This window comes from Amphiprion ocellaris, chromosome 12, assembly GCF_022539595.1.
Source record: "Amphiprion ocellaris isolate individual 3 ecotype Okinawa chromosome 12, ASM2253959v1, whole genome shotgun sequence".
NCBI lineage: Eukaryota > Metazoa > Chordata > Actinopteri > Pomacentridae > Amphiprion > Amphiprion ocellaris.
The window spans coordinates 3,706,902-3,727,581 of NC_072777.1; the positions used below are offsets into that span (position 1 = coordinate 3,706,902).

The 20,680-nt window shown below is 39.5% G+C and overlaps 1 protein-coding gene across 3 annotated transcripts; it reads right to left on the bottom strand.

The window, feature by feature from the left end:
• Nucleotides 1-2,114: 2,114 nt before the first annotated feature.
• acbd3 (acyl-Coenzyme A binding domain containing 3) lies at nucleotides 2,115-20,165 on the bottom strand. 3 transcript variants are annotated; one of them, XM_023293857.3, is made up of 8 exons: nucleotides 19,864-20,165; nucleotides 16,487-16,628; nucleotides 14,102-14,242; nucleotides 13,688-13,846; nucleotides 11,917-12,091; nucleotides 9,971-10,220; nucleotides 7,143-7,427; nucleotides 2,115-4,422 (listed from the first exon to the last, which is right to left on the bottom strand). In XM_023293857.3, exons 1-8 carry the CDS (start codon nucleotides 20,129-20,131, stop codon nucleotides 4,208-4,210), a joined length of 1,635 nt encoding a protein of 544 aa, XP_023149625.2. In that variant the 5' UTR covers nucleotides 20,132-20,165; the 3' UTR covers nucleotides 2,115-4,207. The 3 variants fall into 3 exon arrangements, with proteins under 3 accessions (XP_023149625.2, XP_023149623.2, XP_023149624.2); XM_023293855.3 differs by having other exon boundaries at nucleotides 7,143-7,475; XM_023293856.3 differs by having other exon boundaries at nucleotides 7,143-7,430; nucleotides 19,864-20,164.
• Nucleotides 20,166-20,680: the final 515 nt, after the last annotated feature.

Below are 20,680 nucleotides of genomic sequence, written 5' to 3' on the forward strand. Positions count from 1 at the left end.
CAACGTGATGAAAATATGAAAAATAGAAGAGAGGACATAGCTTTGCTCTACACATTCTTTAAGAAAACTGATGATGTTGACAACAAAAGCGAGACACAAAATGAAAAGAACAAGAGACTCAGCGACAAAAATGAGACACAAAACCACAAAAACGAGACACAAAATGAGAAGAACGAGACACAAAATTAGAAAAACAAGGCACATAATGAGAAAAACAAGACACAAGTGACAAAAATGAGACACAAAATAAAAACGAAACACAAAACAACAAAAATGTCATGAACAGGGTTGTTGTGGGATGAATGTTCCATGCATAATAATTATTATTTAAAATAGTATGTTGATGAAAAAAATGTTCCCACAATTACAAGAGACATCAATGAAAAATATAACACCAAAAAATAGAGATTTAAATTTAATTTTAACTGTTTTATTTGAGATTCAATTTGGTCATCAGGGGGTGGGACAGGAGAAGAACGGCATTTTAGGGGGAACTCTAGACTTATTTGATATTTTAAAAAATATTTTTGAAACATTCTTTTCTCCTAGTTTTTTAGATTTGGTCTCAGGACAAGAAGATTTACACAACAACTGCATGTTTTAGTATTTTGTGCATGGATTATTTGAAATTTGATGGGTGGAACATAAGATCCTCCAATTCTGGAATGACCCTCATCACTTAAAATTCATCACTAGAGATCATTATGGGATACACCACTGCCTGCTATGTAATAATAAAAACTGGCTCACCTGCCTGTGAACGAGGATCAGCTTTGCTTTTATCTATTTATAATCTATATCACAAAAGCTGCCCTCCTGGAATGCTGCTCACCATCATACCTGCTCAGACAAAAGTTCATGGAGGGTTTGGAGGATCTGCCTGATGTTACTGCACCCCACACACCTGACCTTAACAACACACTGAGACAGTTCCCAGGTTAATTACAGCTCTGATTGACTGTGACTGTCATGATTTTTAATTTTAGTCAGTTGTTTTATCATTAATTCCTGCACTAAATCTTGTTTTTATGTGATGATTTTAAACTTATCTGCATGATACAATGAGTTTGATGTGTTCTTCGTGGTCCTACGTAAAATAAAATGAAATGAAAAGACATTAAATGAGACAGAATTGTTGGCTTGCTGGGACGGTTTCATTAACCCTCCTGTTGTCTTCATTTACGGGCACCAAAAAATATTGTTTCCTTGTCTGAAAAAAATCCAAAAATTCTGGAAAAAAATCCGCAAATTTCTGAAAATTTGCAAAACTTCCAGGAAGAAAATTCCAATAATTCCTTAAAAGTTTCCCTTAAAAGTTTTACTAAAAAAATAAATAAATCCCCCAAATTTGGCAAGAAAATTCTTGAAAATATTTTTTAAAATGAGTAAAAATCTTCCAAAAAATCCTACAAACATCTAAAGTGATTACAGATACATCAGTAAAACTTCTAATATTTTCTTAAGAACATTCACATAAAAATTGAGCAAAATGCTGCGAAATTCGCTGGATTTTGCTTGATTTTTTGGTGAATATTCTTAAGAAACATCTTTTTTTCCACCAAAAAATGTTTAAAAATTTACCAAAAATGTTTAAAAGGTGGAGACCAGAAGTTTCACTGTGAAAATGATTCATTTAATGTTATCTTCACTGAAAAAAATTGCTTTTCTTTTAAAAATAAAGCCATTTTGGGCGCCCGGATAGCTCAGCTGGCTGGGTGGGCGAGCCATGAACGTTGGTTATAGTCACTGATGCAGCAGTCATGGGTTCGAATCCAGCTGATGGCAATTTAGTGTGTGTTGTTCTCCCACTCTTCTACCCATGTTTTGTCTCTCTCACTGTCCTATCCAATAAAGGCAAAAATGCCCCCCCAAAAAACAATATTTTAAAAATAAGGACATTTCTCAGTGACCCTAAACTTCTGAGCAGTAGTGTTTATCTAAATCATTGTAGAAAGGGATCATTGTCAAGACGTAAATTTTTAAATCCATATTTTGATACAGAGATGAGTCAGGAAGTTTAATCAACAGCCATAGATGGACCGTATTGAACCAGACCTTGAAAACATCAGAATTAAAGCTTGACCACATGTGAAAATAAACAAACCATACAGCTCTAGAGATGAAGATAAGTTTAATCAAGATTAAATATATGCCCAAAAAGATCTTGCAACTCATAAGAGATCCAAACAAGTCAAAACAATACAAAAAAATGAGCTTTTCTGTCTGTCACGTCAGCGGAGTCGTACACTTTTTGTACCTCCTACAAGCTTTGGACTTTCATTTGGGGTAAAATGTAATATCTCGGTCACCTTACTTTACAGTGCATTGATTCGCAAAAAACCATAGCCTTCTTCCTCATCTAAAAACCCATACATAAACTCATTTATAGAATTATTTACATACAAGGCTTGAACAACTCAACTCAAACCATTGGTGAGCAACAAGAAAACCTAAGAAAAGCAAAAACAAACATCACATATCGAGAGGATATGGGAACTTCCTTGAACGTTACAGCTTGGTTCAGCCATAGGTAGTGACATTTTCTTACACAAAAATCACTGAACGGGTTGGAGGCAGGAGTAGTTAAATAATCTGACGCGCAGCAAAGTCGCCGGAAGATCGCTCAACTTGCGAGATATTCCGAAATCCGTCACAGGTTCGCTTGCACACAGAAATGCACAGTAAGTGTGGTGAAGTGAAACCCGACGTCTTCACCGGACACATTCAGCGACCGTCGTTCAGTTTCAGACGGTTCATACAGCACAGCCAAAACCCAACGACAGAATGAATCGAAATGATGGCAACGGAAAATTAAAGTCGAATATATTTAGATGTCACGACTGAGTTAGTAAGCATCCATGTCACCCGGGACACAATTACACGTCTGTCATCCCAGTTTATTCACAACACTTGAGATGAAAATCTGAGTCTACCAGAGAAAAAGAAATAAAAGGGAACACAGCATTTCGTATGGTGGATGTTGGATTTTTGCACAGGTGTAACAGTGTGTCATGACCTCCAGAACATGGGTAGTTAGTGGGTTTTTATTGTCACACGTGTGCCAGAACTCAGTACAGCAAATCTGAAATACACACAGAATGATAAACACAAAAGCCTCCCCAGTAATTTCAACAATACCTTCCTTTTTTTAAATTTGTGTGTGATTAATGAGATAAAGACAGACGGTTGGACAGGGACTGTGAAGAAGCAAATGCTCGAATGTAAAATAAACCGATGCTGATAAAAAAAAAATCAGGAGAAATGGAAACAAACTTATATAAAGTAACTTGTTTTTAAACTTCTTATTCTGTATCATACTGAGATGCTTAGAAGGCCAGAAAAGCCCATACGTTACCATGACATTATGCACTCCCTCTACTAGCAACCATGCGGCTAAATGATTCTTGCCTGTCCTTCATAAATGACGCCGCTGGAAGGAAACCAGGAACTGTTTCACTCAGAGAGAAACAGGCTAGTTCAGAGAATAACAGACTACTGCTTTACAACAAAAAGGATGCGTGTGCCCTGGTGTTTTTAATGTGTGAAAGAGACTTGGCAAAGACCAGAAGACCTCTATGTAGAAGGCATAGTGTTATGAAGCACAATAGAAATGGATTTCCAACATTGTCTGTGTTCTCTGGGGAGAAACGGCCACCGACAAACAGGAAACGCTGCAGAGTGCTGGACTTGCCGAGTTTCCATTCATGGTTACAAAAAAACACCACTCGGGGCAGAAGCAGCCACAAGGCCACGAGGTTGGACAGTGCTGGGGCCGGTGTGGGGGCAGAGGTGGAGCCTGGGGAGGGAGAGGGGGGCAACAGTGGTAAAATACAACATGGGAGCAGAGTCCTACAGCTCGGTGCATGTGAGCGCAGCGGGGACAGGGGGTGGATATACAACAGGAAACAGACTCCTCCTGGAAGGGCTCGATGATGGGATGTAGCGTGGTATCATCTGGGGTCGCGCTTACAAACAGTACAGACAGATTAGTCCAGTCTCCAGTCCAAGGGCTCCAGATGTGTCTCTTTGTCACCCTCTGGTGGTTTTGTCCACAACAGATCTGGCATCACTTTCTCCTTCAACACGCACACACACTCACACACACAAATACAGGCTGCCGTCACACAACTCTCCGCCCACACACACACAAACACACACATATATGAACATACACACTCCTTGGCTCCCCGTGTGTCTGTATTCAGGCTTATCTGGTGTAGTAGACTCTGTAGTAAACACTCTTGGAGCGCCACAGCGAATAGGAGTTGTCAAACTTGAGCAGATAGACTCCGCGGCCGGGGTACTGGTGGCTGCCGGCATACACCTCTTCGTGACAGTCCCGCCGGTAAACCGGCACAATCTCATCCACCTGGGGCTTCCCGGCCTCCTTCTTTGCCTTCTCCTCTTCGGTGGGAGGGTCACCTGTGGGAACAAGAGCAATGCATCATGTAGGAACATGAGACTCACCTCTGAGTCGTGTCTTTAAATAGTTTCATGATGTTTACACAACACCACAATAAATCTTAATGTCATCAGTTGATGTTTGTCCCTCAGGACTGAGTGCAGTGAAAAAGAGTTTTTGCAATCACAAGAAATTTAGTTAAACTTGAGCAAAATATATTGGACTGGTCCTCGCATCCTGACTGGTCAGCGAATCCAAGCATGTCCACCAGGTGGCGCTGCGACTGAGAGTGTATTTCAGTCTATGGCCTCTTTGATGGCGACCTATCAAAACTGTCCACCAGGTGGCGCTCTCTCTGTGGCTGTATTTCGGTCCATAGAATTCATCAGGGCTGGATTCTGATCATACATGTAAAGTTTGAGGCAGACTGGAGCACGTACAGGCCAGTTACACAGCATTTCCTGTGTCATGGCAAAGTGTCAAAATTCCTCCAGCCACCATTTCCACACCCTCAGACTTCTGTGGAGCATTTTGATCATTTTTAATCACCAATGCCTTGTGTACATCCTGGCCAAATTTCAGCTCTGTTGGGGTTATCCTGTTTGAGTTTATAGCCTTTGAAAATGTGAAAAAATTGCTCCAAAATTGTCCACAATATGTCACTTAATTCAAAATGACTGACTTCCTGTTGTGTTTCAGGTATGGGTGTCAATTACATTTTTGTGCGTCATGACGAGTTATTTAAGCCTACCAAATTTCATAGCTGTAGGTGACACGCCCTGGTCGCTGAACCCGTTTGAAATTGGTGGTGCTATTCAGCAATGTTAGCTCACACCTATACAGGTTCCATAAAACAGAAAATTTTTTGCTGCTCCTTGTGTGTGCAAAGTTTCCTGCATTTTCAAGTATTTCTAGGCCTGTAAAATTGCAGTTCAAAAAACGGGAGAAAAAATAAAAAGAAGAAACTCATGGATTCCAAGAGGGTCCAATGCTCCTTTGATGGTTGGACCTTAAATATGCATTTCATTAATAATTGTTCTGTCAACACTTCTGAATATGCATTCATAAATGAGGCATGATTATAGCTCTGTATATTATGACCTAACAGTGCAGATCTCTTACAGCTTTATAAAGCCTTTGAGGTATCCATGTGTATTAGCGGTCAGATCCTGCACAATAAAAGATACATAATATTTAGAACTAAACATGACAAGACCTTCCTATGATCAACTGAACCAAGCCAATACAACTTATACTGCAGCTTATCTTATCAACACACTGCCTAATGCATTCATCGTTATTCACACATCGCTCTGGTTTCCACTGAAGAGCATAAACAGGACTTTCACTGCTGTGGGCGGGGAGAGTCGGTGGATGTTTAACTACGGCGTGCACACATTCTGAACACAAGATAAGAAAAAATATTCACTGGAAAACCAGCATCCATTAGCCTATAGGCTGAGAGGAGAGAGAAAATGGATAGAGGAGACATTACTGCCGCTAAAAGCAACTGGTTTTGTAGCCACCATGACTTGATGTACACTACTGGCTCTGAACTGTGCGGGTAAATGATGTCCTGTGGTAAACAGTAAATGGCCTGAGCGTGGTTAATGTTAGCAGTGTTAGCACCAGGAGCACTCCTTGCAAGTCCACATGTCTATGAATGGTTACAAAATGCTCCAGTCTATGGAAGTTTATAGTGATACGACTGCATACAATTAGATTTTGGTTTCCTAGAAGAAAATAGTGTGAAGTGGTGTTTCGAGATGTCATCTATCCCACTTTACACCTTGTCGATTTACAACAACTGCTGGGAACGTCTACTAGGGCTGCAGCCTCAGATAGTGGTGGTTAACTGCTGTTGTCTATTCAGGAAATTTTAATAATCTTGTTTAACTTCGGCAATTTCAGCAATGTTTGATCATTTAGTCAACTCATCATGCACATCCTGAGTAATTACTATCCAACCAATACTCGGTTTTTGGAGTTACTGGAGATATTGAGAAAAAATGTCATTATAGACACATAAACCATTATCATTTACATACACTACCGTCCAAAAGTTTGGGGTCACCCAGACAATTTCATGTTCTCCATGAAAACTCACACTTTTATCCATGTGCTAACATAATTACACAAGGGTTTTCTAATCATCAATGAGCCTTTCAACACCATTAGCTAACACAATGTAGCATTAGAACACAGGAGTGATGGTTGCTGGAAATGTTCCTCTGTACCTCTATGGAGATATTCCATTAAAAATCAGCTGTTTCCAGCTACAATAGTCATTTACCACATTAACAATGTCTACACTGGATTTATGATTCATTTAATAATGTTGGCTTCATTTAAAGAAAAAAAAAAAAAAAAAAAGCTTCTCTTTCAAAAATAAGGACATTTCTAAGTGACCCTAAACTTTTGAACGGTAGTGTATATGAATTAAAGTTGCTCTATATTAGCTGAAGTTGTTCTACATTAAAGTTGCTCCATATTAGTTAAAGTTGCTCTAAAGGAGTGGAAGTTGCTCCATATTAGACAAAAAAAATATGATAAAAAATTTTTTTTCGAGGTGACCCCAAACGTTTGACCGGTAGCGTATGTGGTCTATAAAAATCAACAGCTAATAGTTGTTAAGCTCAGATCTTTAGAACAATCATGACCCATCTATACAGTTTATATACACGTTCAATACGTGGAAAAATACACCAACATTGTGGAACATTTCCCAGAGACCCCTCACCTTCGTCATCCTCATCCTCATCACTGGACTCGGACACGTGCACGCTGACCGACGCAGACGCAGCGTCCGTCCACTCGAAGAAGACCCCAAACCCGATGTCATAATAGTCTGTGGCAAACTCCCAGAACAGGTAAGATCCCTCCTCGTGGGTGGGGACCCGCACCGTCACCACCTCGCCACGCCCCACCGTGATCACGCTGTCTGCATCCTGGCGGATCTTCTCCTTGAAGTCCTTGATCTGCGGCCGCGTCCACATGGAAGGAGCCGCTATGACCGGCGGGGAGTCTGCTGTGATCAAGGGACAAGAGATATTTTGCGATCTGTTGTGAAAATCTGCAAATAGAGAGTTTCTTATTAGAGAAGAAATATTACATTTCCTAATAGGTGATTTCTTTCCTGCATATACAGACTGAGTGGAAAACAAGCTCTACTAACAGACCCTCATGTCATTGGTTTATACAAGGTGTTTGTGTCTTGGAGTGGAGACGACATACATGTCTATACGTGATTGTAGGAGACAAATGGAGCTTTATGTTGATTTTTATACATTCTTTCTTGTTGTTAGTATGTGGATGTGAAAGAGTGACAAAATGTGTGTCCATGTGTGCCTATGGGAGAATAAATGGCCCCTGAAACCTGAAAGATGTCGAGAAGATCTGTATGGAGGAGTGGGCCAAAATCCCTGCTGCAGTGAGGGCAAACCTGGTCAAGAAGTACAGGAAATGTCTGCCCTCCGTAAACAAAGGTTTCTGTACTAAATATTAAATTCTATTTTTCTATTGGATCAAATATTTATTTCATGCAATAAAATGCAAATTAATTATTTAAAAATCATGCAATGTGATTTTCTGGATTTTTAGTTTAAATTCTGTCTCTTAAAGTTGAAGTGTACCTACAATAAAAATCACAGAGCTCTCCATTCTTTGGAAGTGTGAAAACCTGCAAAATCAGTGGTGTATCAAATATTTATTGTCTCCACTGTAGGTGTGTTGACCCTGACCTAGAGGAGACCAGAGAGTCTAACGCCACCTGGCTGAGGAAGTTAAAAGTGGAGCCCGAGGGGGAAGGCTTAAGAACCAGCTGCCACAGCATCTGGTTGTAGCTGAGGAAGGCAAACAGTTTTTTACTCTGCCAAGGAACGGTGGAGTTATGTGACGTTGGTTTGTCTGTCTGTCTGTGTGCAACATTATTCAAAAATGGACTAATAGATTTGGATGAAATTTTCAGGAAAGGTCAGAAATGACACAAGGACCAATTGATTAGATTTTGGCAGTGATGCAGCTCATAGTCTGGATCCACAGATTTGTTAAAGATTTCTGTATCATTGTGAGATAGTGGCACAGCGTCACTGTAACCATGGCAACAAGTGAACACTACGTCAGCTGCCTGCTGATGATCACATGATTGTGATCCTATTACAAATCCACTGCTGTGAACTTATCAGGACTTATCCATCAGAAATGATACAAGGAACAATTAATAAAAATGTGGGGGTGTTTCTGAGTCCCATCAATTCCCACTGGCCGCTATATTTTTTCACTTTTATAGACTTGCTTTCATCTGAAGTTTACTTTTAGCTTTATTCAGTTTTAGTGTTGTGTTCTGTTTTATGTCCTGTTTATTTTACATGTTCTCTCTCGTTTTATTTTAATTTTAGCTGCCTGGTTCTTTGGGGTAATGTCATCTCTCTGATTATTTAATTCTCTATTTTTTTGACTTAATTTTAACCCTCAATCTTAGTCTTTAATTTTCAAATTGCCTAGCTCCCTTGTTTGACAATAGCTAATCTAGCTAATTATTCATTTAATTTATTGCAATTTTTGCTATTTATTTTAATTGACTGCTCTGATCTTATATCTTGCTTGAATGTCTGTGTTGCATATTTTAACTGCTAAAGCACTTTGTTAAGGCTGTTCTTAAGGCTGCTATATAAATAAAGTTATTATTATTATCATTATTATTATTACATATTTAGGTCACACAATTCAGTGTCTGTACATAACGTACACATGCATAACATAACCTGTGCTCAGTGCAAGGTCATTTTGTTTGTGGGTACATCTATATTAAATGGACACATTCTATGGTGCCGTGATTTCTGACACGACTTTTTTAAAGATTTCTGCCGTCAGAAATGATACGACTGAGCAGCCTTGGAGTACTGAGCTCTGAGTGCTTTTCTTATTGACCATGTGGCAGCATCAACGAAACCGACCTTCTTAAAGACTCTTTAGTTTAAAACTTTTTAAAATTTTCTTTCAGCTTATCTGTAAATGCAATAAATGGTCATTGGGACAGACTGGAGCCACTTCTACTCCTCATCTTTCACCTGCATGTGTCAAGACTAAATCTAACTCAGCCATCAGTAGTAGTCCAGCAGCAGAATAAAGGGGTTTGCTGAAATTGCTACTACAGTGATCAATAGCGAAGATTTGTTTTTCCAAAACAGCCTCTATTTCCAAAGAGAGCCACAGTGGATTCATTCAGGATATCCAGAACGCTTTGGAAACAAAAGGGGTTGTTCATTTCTAGTACGACTTCTTACACTTCAGTAAGCAGAATGTGGTTAGAGGACACCTAAACCTGCACCATTATCATGTGTCACTTGCTCCAGCCCTCCTCCTCCCTGCCCTCCAGGTCACGTCAACAAGGACACAGCAGATAAGAATCAGGTTTCAAGTTTGGTAAAAGGTTCTGTTTGTTTGACAGAGCATTCTTCCCCTCTGCCCTGTAGCTATTAGCTGCACGACGAGGAGAATCTGTCTAGTCAACTCCTGTAGTTTATGCTTTTCTTCCATATGAAACTAACAAAACTGCAGCCCACCAACCTAATAAAGGCCCGTTCTCTGAGACCTCCTCTGCCGGTTCTGGCTCTGGCTCCCGGTCCATGCTCTCTGAGTAGGAGTCCGACTGGCCTCCATTGACTGTAGGAGCTTCCTCGCCAACAAGCGGTGCAGAAGCACACAGCGGTCCTGCTGCTGAGGCGGGGATGGGCTCGCCGCTGTTGAAGCTGCTAGATTCTAGGGTGCCCTGCACTGCTGAATCCGCCTGCTGCTGCTGCTGCTTCTGTAAGGCCGCCTGGAACGAGAAGGAGATAGTACAAGGTCAACTTCATAAACTAAACAACGGATATAAACCAAGAATGTTGCTTCTACAGGGCTGTGGAGGGAACACAGACTGGTGCATCTAAACCCTTTAAATGGCACTCATGGGAATACTTTGAAATTCTAAATTTCAACCCTAGACCGTTATTGGAGGACATGAGACTGTTTTTTTAACTTTTGTGCCATTTCTCCGAATTTTTCATTTCCATGTTGAGATTCAAGGTCAGTGAAGTTACCATCAATCAAAGTTTATTTCTATAGCTCTTTACAACAGCCCAAAGGGTGACCCAAGTGCTTCACAGTGAAAAACAAGAGAATAACTTCAAACAATTCAGTGACTTAGAACAGGACAAACAATCATGCTCACACCTACGGGCAGTTTTAGAATAACCAATTAACCTCTGCATATTTTTGGACTGTGGAAGGAAACGGAGAACCCAGAGAGAACCCACACATGCACAGGAAGAACATGCAAACTCCATGCAGAAAGATCCTGGGAAGGCCGGGACGTGAACCACTGATCTTCTAGCTGCAAGGTGAAAGTGCTAACCAGCAAGCCACTGTGCAGCCCATAAAATATACAATAAAACAATAAAATACACAGCAATAAAACAGCACTAAAATATACATCCAAAAGACATAAAAGCAGTAAAATGTCACCATGCCACTAGGTATGAAAAGCCATTTTAAACAGGAAGGTTTTGAGTTGTGATTTAAAAGGATCCAGGTCACCACGGTGTAGTGTGCTGTAACAGAGTGATCTTCTCTGATTGGCTGGGTATTTGGCTGATATTTAATGTGTGGGGAAGTTACCAAATATGATCACTTGGACGATAAAGGGCTACACCAGTTGTAGGCATGTAAGGATACACCTTAATCTGTGTCTAGTAGATCATAAAACGACTTTATCACTTTCCCTGCTGATGAAACCCCTTTACATCCTAAACGTGGTCATTATATCTGCAAACTCATCTGCACCTATTTATGTCGTTTGCACATCTAACACATTCTCATTTGCACATTTCTGTATCATTCTTGTATATTGTGTTGATTTTATTTTCTATATTTTTATCTTATTTTACCTTCACTTTTTACCATAGTATTCTGTGTTGTCTTATTGTTAATCCCTTTGTTGAACATTCATGCTGCTGTAACACCTGAATTTTCCTCTGGGGATTAATAAAGTCATCAAAGTCTAAAGACTTCATTTAACAAAGTTTACCTCATTTATACAAGAAGGTCAGCTATTAAATTTCCATCTTGTGACAACATCTTGAACATTGTATTAAAATGCCTTTTGACTCGAGCCGTTTTCTGCATGTCAGTCTTTATTTTTTACCTAATCATGAATACAATTAATGCTGGGATGTGAAATAAGTGATGTAAGGAATGATTCTTGTTTTTTGATTGTCACCACATGAGAGTAACGCTAACAACTGCTCAAAAGGAGGATTATTTTTAGATGCAGCATCTCAAAATGTTGCCAGATATTTTCCTGATAAGTGCATTCTGACCTACTTTTCATTTTCTAACACGACACTTTGCTATTTTTAAGTAACAGTTCATCTTTTAAAACCATCTTGCCAGTCCCTATGCCAAATAGGTCCCTGCTAACATCAACGTCTGGAAGGTCAAGAATAAAATCGATGAGTCAAAGTCCAACATCGTACCTGTTGCTGGGCCAGCTGGACCTGGTAGAGCTGCTGCATGTACTGCTGGTAGTGCTGCTCCTGGAGCTGACGGATGAGGCCCAGCTGCTGCTCCGGGCTGTTGGGGTACTGCTGAGCAGCGTACTGTTGGAACTGCACCGCCGTCTGGGCATTCAACGCTGCCATTATCTGCTGTCTGGTTAAAAGAAACGTAGGGGTAGAATTAGTGACGAAGGAAACACCCAAAAGACAGAGGAGGCTAGGAAAAGTTGGATGATTTTAATGAGGGCTGGGACTTTAATGCGTTAATTATGATTAACTAATTACAAAAAATATCACGTTAAAAAAAAAAAAATAACGCATTGAATCGCACTTTTTTCAGTTTCCTAATTTCTGGCACTCTGGTAACACTGATGCACACTCCAGCCCAGCAGGTGGCGGTAATGAACCTAAAGTCTGTTTGGCAGCTGTGAAGAAGATGCACAGGACGCACTGAGTGAAAGCTGTTTTATGTTTGCTACGTTCGCGAGGTCCATGCGGCTCCGTGCAGACAAATTATGTCATTTTAGTAGCCACGCCCCCTCACAAGTGGAAAATTTCTGCGTCATGCACCTCTAAATTTTTCTACCTACGTTGATGGAGTCATGCGGAAAACGGCCGGAAGAACAGGAGCTTCGAGCAGCAGAAGTTCAGAAATATAGACATTTATACGATTCATCACACAGAGGTCACTGTGATAACTGGGTAATGAACAATTCATGGCTTGTAATTAAAACTAACTGCTGAAATGCTTTTATTTGGCAAAATGCCACATTGTAGGTGGTGTAAACAATGGCAAACTTCTTCTACTCTAGTTTAGTACTAGAGTAGACTAGGTAGGTGTGTGTTTGCGATACACTGCCCCCTGCAGTTTGGGAGCAGACGCCGCACTGAGTATAAAGTCACACATGGTCTCGAGCGGATTTCCAAGCGTCTCGTTCGTGTGCAAAGCATAACCCAGCCTGGAATCAGCGCAGAAACGTCGGACCAACACGGCGGCTCGGTCGCAAATTTTCTCTTTTAATACAAAAACTGTTGAGCAAGTATTTCTGAAAGCATTTGAGATGAGAAATAAGCTGCTGAATCTGTCTAATTCAACGATGGCTGGTTTAGACATTTGATGAAAGTTTGGCAATGCGTCGGATCTCTGCTCCCTGTGCCTCATTTGCATAAATGAAACTACTTTATGCAAATGAATTCTGGGGTGACACACCATACCTTAGCTACGACAGTCCTGGTACCGGCAAATTGTCTACCCAGCCCATAATAGACCACTTTTCAAGACACTGAAAGTGCTTGAGTTTACGAAAAGTCTTAAAATGTTGAATATAATCGCTATAATTGCACTAGTTTGCAGAAATCTGTGAATGTAGCAGACAGATGAAAAATGCAGATAAATATAAATGAAACAGAAACATTTTTGTTGTTAAAGTTCACGTATATGTCTATTCATCAATTCAGTTGTCAACTAAAATGTACTTGATCTGAGAAACTTGTTAAATACTGCTATTTGCAAAAATGTGATTAATTACTTTCAAAGCCAGTAATTTTTTAATGGCATCCCACCACTAATTTTAATACTGAAAGAGTTGCAGTGAGATGTTTACTCTCTGTATCCGTTTTCAACCTAACCCTGATTGACAATTCATGCTGCAGCTTGAAAACTGAAAAATATCAGATCCAGGCGGAGTGTAATAATCATATTGCAGTGGTGCTGATATTGCAGGAACAATCCCACAGAAACACTACTTACTTCTGCTGCTCAATTCGTAGCCTCTCCTCCTCCACCTGCCTCCGTTCCTCCTCCTCTCTCCTCAGCCTCTCCTCCTCCTCCAGCCTCCGTCTCTCCTCCTCCTGCCTCTGTCGCTCCCTCTCCTCTTCCTCCCGCCTCTGACGCTCCTCCTCCTCTTTCCTGAGGAAGAGCAAAGACAGAATTGAAGGATCTAAATCAAGCATCACTTGTAACTGATGTGAATTTATGAATAAACATTCAGGCATCGGGAGAAGCAGACATTGAATCTAACGAGGTCAGTATAACCCATCAACCTAAACTAAACGCTCATTCACAGGTTTTCCTGCTACATATAGAACAAGGTGAGGTCGAGTCTGCATTTAGAAAGTGTACCGGAGGGATCCAGCTCAGGGGAACGAAAGCTGAGCACCTTACCTTTTCCTCTCCTGCTCCTCTCTTTCAATCTTATGTGAAGTGACGTAGGGCGCAAAAAGGTTGCAGCACTTGTTCAGTAGCTTGACGAACTCCACCATGGCCTCCTCCTTCTCCATGTTACCCAGCGATGCCCACTCTTTCCTGCAAACAGAGCAGGACTGAGATGAAACTAGACGACACAGACTGCTGGCCAAATGTACTGACTTCTCTTTCAGTAAAAAAAAAAACAAAAACATCTTTTTCCTATTAAAAACCCACATTAAAGTTCATTCTGGACACAAAACCTGAAAATGAATGCACCTGGAGTTCAAACCAGTGCATTTCCCTCCAAGGTTTCAATGGATTTTAAATTCATTAAGACAAAAAAACATCCATCAAACCATATCTAAATTACTGTGCAGAGGTTTGGGGCAATACATGGATCAATACATAACTGAGGGACTTTTTCCTTGCATACATTTTTATTAAAAGTAAAAAAAAACTAATGTTTTTACGTTCATTATGATCATGTCTTTACAAATTCTATAATTATTCATTATGGAAACAATCACTTAATAAAAAATGACTGGATATCACTAAAATGTCAACTAAATAACCGTCTGAATTTAACAACAATCACCTTCTAATTAGCTAAAAAATAATAAAATGAGCTGATTCAAAAATAGCTTTGATTGTGTCCTTTTTATTAAGTTTAGATAATCATGACAGATATTTCTTTTTTGGCAATATATCAAATTTTCGATGGAAAATAACAAATTGTATCTGTGTCCAAGAAATCGCTTTCAACAAAAACACATCTCAAGGAAGTGTGTTAATTCCAGATCACATGACCTGCTTTACATGATGTCATTTCCTCCTGAAGAAAAGACTGGCCAGACTCCAAGGCTTTCTGAGTTATTTAATATAAAGTAGTGTGTGAGTTAAGTGTGGATTCATCACATGTCAACTGGTTTACTACAATAACTTTACAAATCGTTTTCAATTTCAATTTTACTCAATTGTGTATAGAATATGTAGAAGAATCTTTCTGTAAAAATGCCATGTGGTGTTTGGATATAGGCAGCCATGTTGATTTTAGACCTGAAAACAGCAAAAATGTAAACTATGATACAAAAAGTCCTGCAATTCCATACTGACCCACATAAATGTTCACTTCAGTCACTAACAATACTGCAAAAAAGAGCAATAAGGATAATTCATAAAACTGGTTATAGAGATCACACAAATTCACTCTTCTCAAAACCAAAAATACTAAAATTCACTGACCTGGTTCATTTTCAAACAGCACAAATAACGTACAAAGCAACAACCAACTAACTTCTAGTAACTATGTTTTTTAACAGAGGTTGGGGTTATAATTGGAGGGGGGATTTAAAATTAAAATATGGCAGATTTTGCCAACACTATTTTGTCTTTTAATAATGTGGAGTGAGGTGATGGAACGGATTGGAGGTGGAGCTCAAGCACGACTCAGTTTAAAAAGCAGTGCAAACATATGGTTTTCACGAGGTTCAGGAAGGAGGAGGGGCTTTCACACGGATATATGACTGATTATTTAAAATTCATTAATCCGCCAAGGAACGCAGCGTAATGTGACAATCATGTACGTTTGTGGACAAAATTACTCAAAAACGGACTACATTTTCAGGGAAGGTCAGAAATGACACAAGGACCAAGTGATTAGATTTTGGCAGTGATGCAGCTTATAGTCTGTTTAATTTTAATTTTAGCTGCCTGGTTCTTTGGTGTGATGTCTCTCTGATTCTTTAATTCTCAATTTTTTTTTACATTTTATTTTAATCCTCAATCTTATTCTTTAATTTTCCAATTGCCTAGTTCCCTTGTTTGATTTGCGGGCTAACCTAGCTAAATTATTCATTTAATTTATTGCAATTTTTTCCCATCAATTCCTGCCGCCCGCTACATATATAGGTCACGTGATTTGGTAACGTACACATGCAAAACACGCCTGTGCTCAATGCAAGGTCATGTTGGAAATGATACGACTGAGCAGCCTTGGCGGAGTGCTCTCAGAGTGCTTTTCTTCTAAATAAGTAACTATGGAAGTGGGGTACTGAGTGACTGATGGTGGAGATGGAGAAGGGCTAGGAGGAAAGAAGCTCCTTTTCCGATATGTTGGGTTGTTATTTTTTTGCTTTGTTTTGCTATGTTTGTCTGTTTTGTTTTGAATGTTTAGATTTGTTTTTGTGGCTTTTTCCCCCTCACATGTCCAAAATAAAAACATTCATTCAGTCAACCGTTAAATTGCCTACGTCAACAGTTTAGTGCGTGAAAACAATGTGTGATTGTTTCCAGACACACAGCAAAAATCAGTGGAATGTCTCCGATGACTCAAAGGTCACCTGCACAGACGCACATACACACCTGCGGTCGTTACCCAGGACATCAAAGAAGCCGACCTCCGGCGAAGCGTCGGGATTATACGGGCCGAGCAGCACCTGTTTGTGCAGAGCCACCAGTCGGAGCTTCTCCTCGTAGGTCGGGTGGAAGGCCTTTCCGTCTTTATCTGAGAGCAGCAACGTGGAATCAGTGAGTTTTGCGTTCATTTGCAGTGAAAGGTGTGTGAATACTGCAGCAAAGTAGTAAAGTGTCAGGAGCTAATTTGGTAGCATGTTTGGTCCAAGATTGCAGTTTAGGACAGGGGTGTCAAACATAGGGCCCGTCGGCAAAAACTGGCCCGCTAGAGGGTCTACTCCGGCCCGCAGGGTGACTTTGTAGAGTCCAAACATTACAGAGGTGAAAATGAATCCTTACTGTGAAAATATTTAAAGACACGAAACATTGCATTATAATGGAGTCTGCAGCTTCAGCATGACAGAGTCTGGTTTGGTGGAACCCTATTATTGATGCATTGACACAACTTTTATGCATTTTTTATGTAGAAATTTTACACATTTACAAGGCAGGAGGACAACTAAACCTTTTCCATAATACTTCCTGCTTTAGTTTGTCTGGTGTTGTGTCAGGAATACTATGCAGATGTGGAAACAAATGTAAATTTAAAATCATTTCTAGATCTTGAGAAGTTGTACAATACAGGGTTATTCAAAAAGAATAAACCGATTTCATGACGCAGTATTTTAATAAGGAAAAGCAATAGAAAACTCCAGCCAAATCACGAGTATTCTACTCACAATCAACTTTTATTTGTTGTTTAAGGTCATTGAATGAAATCGAATAACAACAGTGATCAACTCAGTGGATGGTGATATGCTGATACACGTCTGGGAGGAATTCTCTAATCGCATTGATGCTGCCTGTGCTGCAGGTGGTGGCCACACTGAACACTTGTAAGACAGGAAATAAAAGTTGATTGTAAGTAGAATACTTGTGACTTGGCTGGAGTTTTCTATTGCTTTTCATTATTAAAATATTGCGTAATGAAATTGGTTCATTCTTTTTGAATAACCCTGTACTATATTGTTGAGCTACCTGCGACTACATGTTTTGTTCCGTTGTAGACACTTTGTGATCTGTAAGTTGCAATGTGTAAATGATAAATTGCGGCATAATATTGTTCAAATTTCCCTTATTTTTCTGAAAAAATTTCAGGTTGTTCTTAATGTTCTGTAAAAAGACAGTTCATTAAATGTAAATATTTTCAGAATATAAATTTTTGCACTAAAACAAAGGAAAAAAATTGGAGTTTTGTGGTTATTTATAGAAAAAAAATTCCCCAAATTTCAGAAAATTTGCAAAGCCTTCAGGAGGAAAATTCCAATAATTCCTTAAAATTTTCCCTTAAAAGTTTTTTTTTTTTAAATCCCCCAAATTTGTCAAGAAATTCTTGTAAATATTTTCAGAAAATTTTCCAAAAAAATTATAAAAATATCTAAAGTGTTTACATATAAATCAATAAAACTCCTGATGTCTTCTTTAAGAACATTCACAATTTTTTTTGTGAATGTTCTTAAGAAACATTTTTAACGTCTTTTTTTTCCACAAAAAATGTTCAAAGATTTCCCAAAAATGTTGAAAATGTGGACATCAAAAATTTCACTGTGAAAATATTTTTTTCCCCACATTTTCAAACTTTAAAACAGGTCAATTTTGGCCCGCAGGACAACACAAGGGTTAAATCAGTAAGAATCACATGCTGAGATTACTTTCTGCTCGCCGGCACTTTGTTCAAGCTAAGGTGAGGCAACAAACACATGTACGAGTTAAGCAAGTAGACCTAACCCTAACAGACACAATTAACACAAAGCCCAGATTACAAACCTGTTTGTGCAGTTGTCAAAAGGGTTCAGCTCAAATAAAGAGATGTCAAAATAATCTACATTTTTTCAAGATGTTTGCAAAGTAACCACCAACTATAACTGAAAAACAGCATAAATTCCTTTAAGGCCAGGTCCTCTGGAGATGACGAATTAGATATAGGAGTCTGCTGCTGTTTGCTTGAGCTGTTCTGGTTTGATCATCTATTTTTGTTATGTTGAGGCGGAGTAAGAAAACAACTGCAGCTGCTGTTGAAACTATAGATTTGTCCAGGAATTTGAATGAATGAAAATGCAGAAGCCTAATTTAGCCATACAAATAATTTTAATGCAGGTATTTTAACCCTCGTGCCGTCCTGCGGGTTAAACTTGACCGGCAAAGTTTAAAAATGTGGGAAAAAATAGATTTTCACAGTGAAACTTCTGATGTCCACATTTCCAACATTTTTGGGAAATTTTTGAACATTTTTTTGGTGAGAAAAAAGAAATGTTTCTTAAGAACATTCACAAAAAAATCTTTTGATTTTTTATGAATGTTCTTAAAGAAAATATTAGAAGTTTCACTGACACATATGTAATCACTTTAGATATTTTTAGGATTTTTTTTGGAAGATTTTTACTCCTTTTTTGAAAATATTTACAAGAATTTTCTTGCCAAGTTTGGGGGATTTTTTTTTTTTTAAATAAACTTTTAAGTGAAACTTTTAAGGAATTATTGGAATTTTCTTCCTGAAGGTTTTGCAAATTTTCAGAAACTTGGGGATTTTTTTTGCTGAATTTTTGAATTTTTTCAGACAAGGAAATATTTTTTGGTGCCCCTAAATGAAGACAACAGGAGGGTTAAGGCCACATTGGAGAAACATGGGAGTGGTTTGAATATGAGGAGGCACTTAGGTTGTTGGTCACACGAAACTACTAAACGTGGCTACAAGCAAACCTCTGTGACCTGTTTTTTATCCTCAGAAATAATTCCTTCAGCACAGCAGGAATCTGTCATCGTCTGCTTAACCAGAGGAGAGAAAAATCTCTGTGAGCGACTGGCAGCTGGCCCTTAGAGCCGCGGTAGGGGAAGAACAAGGCGTGTTTAAAGCTCCCAAACAAATCATGATGAGCCACCATTCAGTCAGGATGGACAGCTTCCTGCTTTAGCTGATGGAGCTTGAATAGATCACAAGCCCGAGCCCATGTAGTGAGATACCGCTGGCAGACAACACCAACAAACACACCTCAGAGAAATGCTCTCAGGCCACATGCACATGAACTAAGACAAATAAGAAGCGCGGTGCTAGTTTGACCCTTTAAAGAGCGGCTAACGGCTCGGCTAGCCGTGCAGGCGGCTGTTTAGCCGCGAAGCTAACATACTGCTGCGGCTGACAGCATCAGCTCGGCTTGTGACAGCTAGCAACTAACGCTAGCACCCTGCTAACCTCGGGTGGTCTCACATCACAGCGAGCGGTTCGCAAGCTAAACGCGGTCCTCCTGCCTCAAAGTCCGCTCGGACTGTCGGACAGGACGTGAAAATACCTTTGAAAAATTTAAGGGCCATTCCGTACAGCTCCTGCAGAGAAAAGCCCCATTTCCTCTCTATCGCAGATTTGGCAGTCTCTCCATCTTCGCCTTCAGGCGCAGCCGGCGTCTCGGTCTCGGGCTCGGCGGGTGTGGGCTCCGGCTCTTCCACCGGGCTCTGCTCGCCCTCCGGGTCCGGACTGAGGGTGAGGCCATCGATGGAAACTTCGAGCCGGCTGGAAGTAGCGCTGTCGAGGTCGCCGCTCTGAACCTCTGTCGCCATCATGGAGACTGTCAGCTGAAGCGGCCACGTACCTACATCCGCTCACACTCAGCGGAAGATCCGGTTTCTTTATTTTTTATTTTTTTTTATACTATGTAAATAATGACGACGCTCCCACCGATAAATTAAACATTTACAAAAGTGAAGTTTTATGACATGACTTTGAAAACTGCTAAATAACTAGCACACGTATAAATGTAGTTTTATTTTGAGGACAAACCCGACAAACAGGAACATTTACAGGCTCCTATTTGCTGGACTGTGTTTACAACAGTAAACATACCATAATACTATAACCATAAATTTTAGTGAATTTCACTACTAGTATAGTATAGTACAGTATAGTATAGTATAGTATAGTATAGTATAGTATAGTATAGTATAGTATAGTATAGTATAGTATAGTATAGTATAGTATAGTATAGTATAGTATAGTATAGTATAGTATTATAATGTACTATACGATGCTGTATTATACTATAATGTATTATAATGTGCTATGTGCTGTGCTATGCTATGCTACACTATATTATTATGTACTATATTGTACTA

What these genes read in the sequence shown, in the direction of transcription:
- acbd3 (XM_023293855.3), bottom strand. Translation starts at nt 20,131, where the DNA reads ATGATGGCGACAGAGGTTCAGAGCGGCGACCTCGACAGCGCTACTTCC. An exon ending in GAGGAGCAGGAGAGGAAAAG is followed by an intron (nt 13,847 to 14,101) that starts GTAAGGTGCTCA and finishes GCTCTTCCTCAG; the next exon opens with GAAAGAGGAGGAGGAGCGTC. An exon ending in AGAGAACGGGCCTTTATTAG is followed by an intron (nt 7,476 to 9,970) that starts GTTGGTGGGCTG and finishes CTCTATTTGCAG; the next exon opens with ATTTTCACAACAGATCGCAA.